Source organism: Nematolebias whitei, chromosome 13 (assembly GCF_014905685.2).
Source record: "Nematolebias whitei isolate Nwh7 chromosome 13, NemWhi1, whole genome shotgun sequence".
Lineage (NCBI taxonomy): Eukaryota > Metazoa > Chordata > Actinopteri > Cyprinodontiformes > Rivulidae > Nematolebias > Nematolebias whitei.
In genome coordinates, this window is record NC_056510.1 from 1,812,154 (window position 1) to 1,822,462 (window position 10,309).

Genomic DNA, 10,309 nt, shown 5'->3' on the forward strand with positions numbered 1-10,309 from the left:
GAACAAATGAACAAATGAATGAACGAAAGAACAAACAAACGAACGAAAGAACGAACGAACGAACAAATGAACAAATGAATGAACAAAAGAACAAACAAACGAATGAATGAACGAATGAACAAACAAACAAACACACGAATGAACAAATGAATGAGTGAAGGACTCGGACTCGTCCACGCACCGGTTTGACGTTGATGACCAGCGTGATGCCGTGCTCCAGCAGCAGGTCCTGAGCGATCCGGGACACGGTCTTCTCCACCAGCACCAGGTTGGGGCGCACGTCGACGATGCGCTGCACGTAGTTCCTCAGGAACTCGCGCTCCTGCAGGACGGCAGAGACGACACGTGAGTCTGAGAGCGGCGGGCGTCCTGCGGCGGCGGCGGGCCGAGCGGCTCACCTGCAGCACGATGGGCTCGATGCAGGTGAACTTGGTCTCCTCCCTGTACAGGTACTCGATGGGACACTTGAGCAGCAGGACCCTGGGGTTCTTGATGTACGGGTTCATCTGGGGCCACACGAGAACTGTCAGAACAGCCTCAATAAAATCCAACTCAACTGACGACCAACAGGTTTAGAGCCAAGCAGCAGTTTATTTTGAAAACAGGCCTTAAAGATAAAAGACTGAAAAAATAAACGTAATAAATGTGAGGTCTGAAAACGAAGGGGCGCTGTGGCTGAACACGTTTTCAAGAAATCAAATACATTTGTCTTGGACACATTCTTCAGTTTTGTACGAGCAATAAATGAAGAAATAAAATGTCTTCCAAACCAGAGAGAGGGAAATAAATCGTACTTTTGTTACAAATAAAATAGATGCATGAACCCGACAGGAGGGACGTGACGAAGACCGGCTGAAAACCTTTGTAGCTCCCAGAGAAGAAACTTGTTCAGCAGAGGAGGAGCGTCAGCCGCAGCACACAGAATATGTAAGAGTAAAATAAAAATAAGGAGCAAATGATGAAACGGTTGTGTTCTCCCATGGTTCTGTCCAGATCTGGTGAAAATCCCGGCGGAGGACCCAGAATGAAGCGTCGGCTGAGGTCCCAGAAACTCACGGGTTACGTTCTCGGGACAGTCCAGAACTGGTCTAAATAAAAAAGCATCAGAATCGTTTGTGAGACTGGACCAGGACCGAGCTCCGGGTCCCGACGAGCCACAAACTCTTTAAATGAAGCAGAAAAATGTCACTTCCTGAGAAAAGCAGCGAGAGGGAGTTCTGCTGAAACCAGCCGAAAAGGGTTTATGGCTAAACTGTTAGCATGAGCTGAATGTGAACAGCCGGCGTTTGCTGAAAGCAGAACAGAGCAGAAAAACAGCTAAAATGTAGCCTAACAAGCCGAATGTATCAAAAGGAATCTGAAAAGAGCAAAACAGCTGAACAAAGCTGAACCAGAACAAAAGCTAAAATGAGCACAAAGAAGCTGAAATAAGCAGTAAAAGGTTTCAAACAGCTAAAGGGTTTGAAGGATGTGCTCTTTTTCAATGAAAAAAACATGGCCGACAAAGCTAAATATTTCAAAAAGTTAAAATGCACAACCAGAAGTGGAAGCTGGGCTGTCTGAATGAGCCGAACGTTTTGATTCATGAAGAGTTGAAATGAAACAAAAACTGAGGAACGAGTTACGAAAAACAGATGTCAGGTTTTTCTTCTTTCGGCTGCTCCTTGTTCAGGGGTTCCACACGGGACCAAGACGACCGTTTTCACTCCGAGTCCTTCCTGATCAACACAGACACCGAGCTACCGCAGCCTCTGTGTGGAGCAGAGAGCCGACATCTTGGGCTCCCGGGGAGCAGATGGTGGGGGTCAACGGCCTTGCTCAAGGGCCCAGGGTGCGAAATGAGGGTGGAGGCAGGTGTGGGCGCTTCACCTTTTCTCACCCACATTTTGATGTTGTTTGTCCGGACAGTTGAACCGGCGACCTTCTGATCAGAGGCCCACCTTCTCTAACCTCTGCACCACCACCCCCCCTCTTGAAAAACGGACCTCAGTGAGAGTGAATTAAAAACATTTACGTCCACTCCCCGCAGATGAGCTGGAGGGTTTTAGCTTCGTTTCCCCGACTGCTCCGTGAGCAGCAGAGCAGTGAGTCAAACCGGTGGAGGACGGAGCGCAGCTACCTTCTTGTGGGCGATGTTCTTGGTGCAGACGAAGCCGTTGACCAACATGGAGTCGAACTTCTTGCCTCCGGGGATCTGAAACACAAACAGACACGAGCGATTCTGCGTCCTCCACCCGCTTCCTTGACATGGGAGGTCTGCGGAGCGGCCCGGCGGCGCCGGCTCACCTTTTTAATGTGCACCAGCTGACGGATGTCCATGTCGTCGTCGCAGCTGCGGACGTCGGGTCGGACCGTCTGGACGACCTGCCGGACCACGGGGACGATGATGTCCCTCCAGGACAGGGACAGGGACTGGCTGTAGAGCAGCTGCTGCAGCAGCGCCATCATGTGGCTGTGGTTGGCGGAGCTGGAAGAACAAAATCATTATAGATCAATACGCAGCCGATGGAGGAACGCACCGTCACAGGACGGTTTGAGACGATTCACATGTGTCAACCTCAAGGCCCGGGGGCCAAATGTGGCCCTGGACATCTCATCTGGCCCTCAAGATGATGTGTTAAATGTAAAATACCTTAATCACCTTAATTTTTTCAGTAATCTTTGATTATGATGTCAAAAGTGCAACAGAGAACATCGAATGAGACCAATCAAACTCTTGTTGTGGAACCTGCAGCCAAGAAAAGATGCCGAGTATCTAACTTGAGTTCATGTAGAATCTGAAACTGGCCCTTCGTTTGAAAAAGGTTTTAATTTTGGCCCCCAGTTGTAAGTGAGTTCGACACCCCTGCACTAAAGCAAATAAAGCAACACTTAAATCAAAGAGGGGTTCATGTGAGACCAAACATTTAAAACAACCTGCGGCACTCCAACGTCCGAGGGGTTAGAGCCGTGACCGTAAACCTAAATGTTTTTGTTGTTGCAACATATTCAAGTGGAGTCGTTACACTGTGGAGAACAGAAGGGTTTTTATCCTCCACCTGCAGCAGGGGAGGAGCCAGAGGGTGGCCAATGGAGGCCGTGAACCCCAAAGAGTAATCTTTGGTCTCCCCAGTCATTTGAGGAGCGGCTGTGGCTGACTGGTTAGAGCAGTCGTCCTCCAATGCAAGAGTTGACGGTTCAATTCCACCAGCAGTCACATGCTGAAGTGTCCCTGAGCAAGACACTGAACCCCTCATTGCCTCCGATGTGTGTCCCGCCGGTGTCTGAATGTGATAAAGCTCTGGTTATAGTAGAGAGCTGTATGAACGGGTACATGAGGCACAGGTTGTTGTAAAGAGCTTCGAGTGTCTGGATGAGGGAGACAGGATCTGTAGAGGTCCAGTCCGTTCTCCGTTAGAAAAAACTATGAAACAGTTTCCACAGACGATGGGTTGGCCAGTTTACATGGCGGCAGCCATTTTGGATTTTAACCTGGCAATCCAATTGTTGATGGTGACGAATCTTACTCCTGGACGCAGCCACACACCAAAATGGAAGCTGGTACCTCTCTTATTTTTCAAGTCACGCTCACAACGTGCACGGACGGTAGTTCTAATTCCTTCTCTTTCCTTCGCGACGTGGACACAAATGTAAAAACTGAGCCTTGTGCACGTCATTTGGCAGCTGATCAACATGTAATGGGTGTTTGGTGATGGAAGCAGGAACACATAAATGAACGTGATGTTCTGCTTGTTGCAGAAGGACTGGAAGTGGAGACGGTTTGTGACGCTAAGCTGCTGCCCGACATTCACGGCATTCAGACGGAGGCTCGGCGGGACTCACAGCAGTCGCTCCATGGCCTTCTTCTCCCCGTTCTCCTCTCGGAGCTGCTCCAGGGAGCTGTGGTGCCAGCCCAGCGGCGTGAACAGCATCTCCTTGGCCTTCTCCTCCACACGGCGGTTGAACAAAGACTCTGAGGCGGGAGCAGCGCGTCAGGAAGAAGAGGTCGTTAGGGGTCGAACCGAGGCGGCACAGGTCGGCTCCTACCTTTGATGAAGGCGTCGCTGATGACGATGTTCTGTCCTCCGTCCTCCGACACGAGAAACTCTGTTCAGACAGTTTGCTGGTTGTTAGAGAAGCTACTCAAAGTAAAACAAGCAGGAAATGATCAGAAACGTTCGTCACGGTAATATGTAATATGTCGTTTCTCTGGTTTACTGCAAGTTGATGGCGTGACACGTGGAAACTCCTAATTACCTAAAAAAATTATGTGTTTATTACAGTTTTTACCTGCACAGAGGCAGAGCCAGGGGGTGGCCAACGGTGGTCTTGGCCCCCATAGATTAACCTTTGGCCACCCGTCATTTGAGGAAAATACACTTTTAAGCAAAACAAAATCAAGAAAGCGTAGTTTCCTCAAATGATCGGCGTGTCGGTTTATATGCATATATGGTGGTGGCCATTTTGGATTTTGACGTGGCAACCCAATTTTCAGAGGAACCTTTCTTACACCTCGGTGGGTGTTTCCCCGAGGTCCTTGGCAGGACGTTCTCATGTCTTAGGAGACTTTTGTCGATGGGGGGGTTGGAAAACAGTTGCGCTACATTAGAGCCGGCAGTTGTTGACCGGGGGAGGGGGTGGTGGAGAGAGCAAGAGAAGTGGAACGCTATGTCTGTTGCTTCTTAGCTAGCGTGTCTGCATTGCAAGCTGCTAGCTAAGCACTAAGTCAGTGCCATCAGTTGTTGCTGGGGTGGGGGTGGAGGTGGGGGGGTCAATTTACTAGGCAGGGTGCTCCGTTCTGTTGACAGGGCGGGGCACCCTCCTTGAATAATGATAAGGGAAACACTGCGCCTAGATGCTGCCACACACCAAACTGGGAGTCGGTACCTCACTTATTCTTCAAGTTATGTTCACAACGTGCACGGCTGGACGGACAAACGGTGTTTCCAGTTCCAGGAAAGAGAAACTCCCGACTGCATCGCTCACATTTTGACAAAATAAAGACTTAAAGGTAGAGATGCAGTGGTGGTCCTATGTTCACATGTTCTACATTCAATGCCCACTGATGCTGAATTCTCTGAATATGAACTTTAACTACCGGTAAACATTTCTTTTATTCTACAAACATATTCAGAAAACTGCAGTCGTGGCATGATGCTAATCTGAACACTATTTTGGAGATTAAGTAAAGTTTTGTACAATCCCCACATTCCACCTGCACAGACTCTGGTTGGAAAGATGCAGCATGACAGTTTTCCTAAACCAGGACCTGCTGGTTTGGTTCCAACCAGAGAAATGTGGGGGATACCTAGCCCTTAGTCCTTGATGGACGTTGACAGTAAATCGGTTCTTGTTGGGACCGTTTCGTACGTAGCCCAGGTGCAGGTGTTTAGTTCTGACTGAAGGAGCCATGATGGCAGCGGGTTTCCTAAAGATCAGGAAGAGTTGGATAAAGAGAGAAGACAGGAAGCTGAAGCCCAGACCAGGACCGACAACGGTCATTGACGTCTCTGAGTTGTACTGAAGACCAGGGGTGTCCAGTCCTGGTCCTGGAGGACCACCATCCAACACACCTGGTTCAATGGTACAAGCAGCTCTTCAAGTTGTGCAGAAGGCTGTTAAAATGTGCAGGACAGTGTCCCTCCAGGACCAGGACTGGACCCCCCTGCTGTAGACTCTTCAGTCCCTCAGCGTGTGCAGGCTGTAGGAGTAACCCATGCACAGATCCTCATGTGTGAAGCGTACCTTTGTGCTCGGGGGCAGGGGGCACGTGTGGGTATTTGGACTGCTTCCTGATGTGAAAGTTCACGTTGTTCTGCTCCATGTTGAGGTTGATGGAGGCGGCAGAGTCGCTGTCCACCGCAGACTGGAAGCTGCTGACTGATGTCCTCTTACTGGGGCTGGCAGAGTCTGAGCAGAGACAAAGGTTCATGTGCCGACGCTCACAACGTTTTCATTAACTCTGGAGACAACAGGCGTACTGGGCATCGTGTAGTCGGACTCTTCTATGAGCTGCTCTGAGTCGCTGTCATCAAACTTTATGTCCTTGAACCAAGACGGCTCAGAGTGTCCCTCGATGGAGTTGATGCTGTCGCTGTCTGGAGACGGTGTTTCGGAGAATTCTGTGCTCTGAGGAGCAGACGCAGGCACAGAATTATTTGACCAAAGCTCGATGAGAAAACAGAGCCATCGACTTGTAACGTGGTGAAGCGTGCTGTGGGTTCTCGGTTTGTGCTTGCAGTGGAGGACGCTCACCTGGAGGGGGCGGTAAAGAGCATACTCGTCCCTGAACAGCTGGTCGTGGTGAGTGAGACAGTCGAGCCAGCGACCGTCCACCAACGCCTGGCCGATGGCTATAGCCTGGGCCCTGCAGAGACCAAGCACAAGCTTCATCACAAACATCATTCTGAGTTTTTACTCCTTCGAAATGAGGCAAATCGAAATGTCAGCGGAAACAAGATTATCTGCTGCAGATGAACAATCTATTGAGCTTTTGAAGTGAAAAAATGTTTGTGTAAATGTTATGCAAAAATATTTTCCTCCATTCTGCTTGGATAAAACTTTATAAGGGTGTTATTTAAAGACAAAAACATTTTCTAAGTGTTTGGATTTTTAATGCAGTCATCCAGAAGAGACTGAGTAGAACCACTGCTCCTCCACATCGAAAGGAGCCAGTTGAGGTGGTTCAGACATGGATGGATGGATGGATGGATGGATGGATGATGTATGAATGGATAATTGGATGGATGGATATATGAATGGATGGATGGTTGGATGCATTCACCACTCTCTGAAGTGAACAGTAAAGAGAAATTTTGCTATTCCCAAATATTATATCTCTTCATCCAGATCTTTCCTAAATGTATCTTTCTCCTCCACATCACATCCAACCTGTGGAGCATAACCACTGACAACATTTAGCATCAGACCTTCTACTTCAACCTTCAGACACATCACACTATCTGACACTCTTTTCACCTCTACTACATTCTTTGTCAACTCCTCCTTCAGGACCACCCCTACTCCTTCTCTCTTTCTATCCACACCATGGTAAAACAGTTTGAACCCTGCTCCAGTGCTGTGAGCCTTGCTGCCCTTCCACTTGGTTTCTTGGACACATAAAACATCTACCTTCCTTCTCAGCATCATGTCAGCCAGCTCTCTACCTTTGCCTGTCATTGTCCCCACATTTAGAGTTGCAACCCTCAGTCCTACATTCTTCACTTTCCTCTTCTCCTCTGTCTCCTGACACGTTTCCCTCCTCGTGGTCTTCAACTAACAGCAGCTCAATTTCCTCCGGCACCCTGTTTGTCAACAGCACTGGTGGCGGTCGTTGTTAACTCAGGCCTCAACCGATCCAGTATGGTTTCACTTTGATGAACTCGCGTTATGGTTTTGGCAAAAGTGTTTTACGTTGGATGCTGTTCCTGACACAACCCTAACCATTTACCCGGGCTTGGGACCAGAACCAGAGACTGGGCTGTGCTCCCTACTGGCTGGTTTTTGACAAGATCGCCTGAGAACTCGTGCATCATTTTCAAGCTTTGACCAAAATGTCTGTAACTCATTTTCTAACAAGAATAAAATTCTCTGGCGTGAAAGGAACTTACTTTTTATGCATTTGAATGTTTCTGTTCAGTGCCCTGAGATGACTTCTACTGAGACTTGGAACTATATAAATGACGTGAACTGAAGGTGGGGGTTACTGGTACATGCATCGTTTTAAGGACTGTTGGGTTTTAATCTTGTTTGTTTCAGCTGAATGCAGCTGATGAAGACAGACACTTGGATTGTTTTAATCCAACAGCTGTTTAATGTGTAGAAGCTCTTATAAAAAGTCAACAAGTGTTCTTTCCTTTGTCCATTCATAAAGCGCCAACACACACACACACACACAGGTCTCTCCTGTAAAAGAGTCCTCGAGGCTCAGTGAGACTAACCTGTATAAATAAAGGCTGAATGAATGAATGTGTACCTGGTGGAGATGGTACCGTTCCTCAGCAGCCAGTTGACAAGTTCCTTTCCCACAATGCAGTTTGGATAAGTCCTGAGCCAGTATCGGTGGTCCTGGAACTCCATCCCCGTGTTGTTGTGGCAGATTTTCTTCCACAAGTCCTTCAGGTGGGAGGAATCCTGAAAGATGGTCACTGTTCAGATCAGTGAAAAGTGAGGTGGCATCTCACTGGGCTGAAACTGTGGAACACAATGTGGAACAAGAGGAACTACAGTGTCCCCCATCTCTGAGGGAGCTGAACAGTGAATGGTTGTAGTTTTGAAGGTTAGTGTTTTTCTGGACTGGGAATGAACAGATGATGCTAGTAAGCCTTAATGTTTGCTGCAACATAATCAAGTGGATGAGTCGCACTGATCCTGATGCTGCTCAGTAATCCAGGTAGATGCATCTGAACAGGTGGAGTCAGGTCCTCTGGACAGATTCTTCTTGTTGAAACATTTCATCTTTTAACCAAGACACTTCTTCAGCCTGAGGAGCTGCAACAAACTCAGTCTTATAAATGGCACCTTCTCATGGTGGATCAACCAGTTTGTTGACATCCAGAACCAGCTGTTCACATGATCGAGGAGGACCATCAGCCTAACAATTATTTGAGTATATAAATAAAATAAAAACTAAGAAAGCATAGTTTCCTCAAATTATATGGGTAGTCAGTTTACATATATATGTGTGGTGGCAGCCATCTTGGATTTTGACTTGGCAACCCACTTTTCAAAAGAACTTTCTTGGGCCTAGATGTAGCCACACACTTAAATGGATATTCAAGTTATCGTGCTCATAAAATGCACGGACAGTATTTTCAATTTAGAGGGATAAAAATACCGGTAGTTGAATTTTCCATCGTAGTCTCACTGAACATTCAGCGTTTGTGACCAGGCAACTAGAGCCGTGTGGCCAGTTTGTGCATCGTAAACCATTTCATTCTACCATGAAAGCCATGGTCGGGTAACACTAGACCCTAAGGGTGCTTAGGCTCCAAATCATCCAACGTTCCTACAGACACAGATGGGATTGTGGAGAAGCTCCTCAGTGATCCATCTTTGGCATGTTCGTGTAAATGTGTTTACTGTGACAAACGGCCTAAAATGAAGACCAAACTACCAGCAAGATCTTCCTCTCTTCCTCACTGTGGTCCAGCTTGGTGCTGCTCTTGGTCCCCGACATGGCTCTGCTGGTTGGCGGGCTGACTGAACTGTCGTAGGACGGAACCAGGGCGGTCCCGGAGCGATCCAGAGACAGGGTGGTCACGCTGGCAGACCTGAGAGGAAAGCCGTCTTTAAGTCAAAAGTCAAAGTCAAACTTTCTTTATTTATTTGTTGTTTGCATCTCATGTGGTGGAACGAAACGGTGCACAGAGTCCCAGTTACATCCACCAAAAGTATAACTGTAAAGAAAACCAGTGACAAGATCCAAGACATGAACTAAGAATACACTAAGCACTGATGGTATAAAACAATGTGCAGAACAACAGCAGCACGAACATGAGTCTGTGTGAGCAGATGAGCATGAACACATCAACATGAAACAGATCAGCAGCAACATGAAACGGATCAGCAGCAACATGAAACAGATCAGCAGCAACATGATATGGTTTTTCACAGTGACTATTCTGGTTAGAGATTCATGAGTCTAACAGCCTCAGGGTAGAAGCTGTTCCTCAGTCTAGTGGTTCTACACTTAATGCTCCTCAACCTTCTTCCTGAGGGGAGTGGGACAAAAAGTGTGTGTGCTGGGTGAGTGTGGTCCTTCATGATGCAGGTGGTCCTCTTCCTGCATCTGGAGGTGTAGATGTCTGTGATGGTGGGGAGACTGAGTCCAACATCTTCTGTGCAGCCTTCACCACTTTAGCACAAGTGATCAGCAAAAGTTTGAACGTTTGCTGGGTTAATCCAGCACAAATTATTTTATACAGCTGATCCACTGCGAGGCAGCTTAGATGGGCCAGGACCTCAAAGAAAATAATGTTCTGCTCTTAATAAAAACTTTAAGATGAAAAACATTCAAGCTTTTCTATCACAAAGCTGCGCTGATGCCCAACACAACTACAGCAAAGCAGCGAGCCTCTCCGAGTTCATAACATGTTTACATCGAACGTCACACGAGACTTCACTTCACTCGAGTTCACCAACATCGCATCAATATGTTCCGTCCATCATCCATCCATCCAACCATCCATCCATCATCCATCCATCCATCATCCATCCATCCAACCATCATCCATCCATCCATCATCCATCCATCCATCCAACCAACCATCCATCCATCATCCATCCATCCAACCATCCAACCATCATCCATCCATCCATCATCCATCCT

General features: G+C 47.6%; 1 protein-coding gene across 1 annotated transcript in view; it reads right to left on the reverse strand.

The window, feature by feature from the left end:
* Positions 1 to 10,309, reverse strand: part of pikfyve (phosphoinositide kinase, FYVE finger containing) — a 54,495-nt gene that overhangs the window by 23,191 nt on the left and 20,995 nt on the right. Inside the window, exons 8-18 of the mRNA XM_037686217.1 lie at positions 9,095 to 9,251; positions 7,955 to 8,112; positions 6,235 to 6,346; positions 5,961 to 6,108; positions 5,725 to 5,889; positions 4,027 to 4,086; positions 3,823 to 3,952; positions 2,287 to 2,467; positions 2,120 to 2,194; positions 399 to 506; positions 182 to 322 (exon numbers count right to left, since the gene is read on the reverse strand). Of these exons, the coding sequence (XP_037542145.1) occupies positions 182 to 322; positions 399 to 506; positions 2,120 to 2,194; positions 2,287 to 2,467; positions 3,823 to 3,952; positions 4,027 to 4,086; positions 5,725 to 5,889; positions 5,961 to 6,108; positions 6,235 to 6,346; positions 7,955 to 8,112; positions 9,095 to 9,251 (1,435 nt within the window). The remainder of the gene's footprint in view (positions 1 to 181; positions 323 to 398; positions 507 to 2,119; positions 2,195 to 2,286; positions 2,468 to 3,822; positions 3,953 to 4,026; positions 4,087 to 5,724; positions 5,890 to 5,960; positions 6,109 to 6,234; positions 6,347 to 7,954; positions 8,113 to 9,094; positions 9,252 to 10,309) is intronic.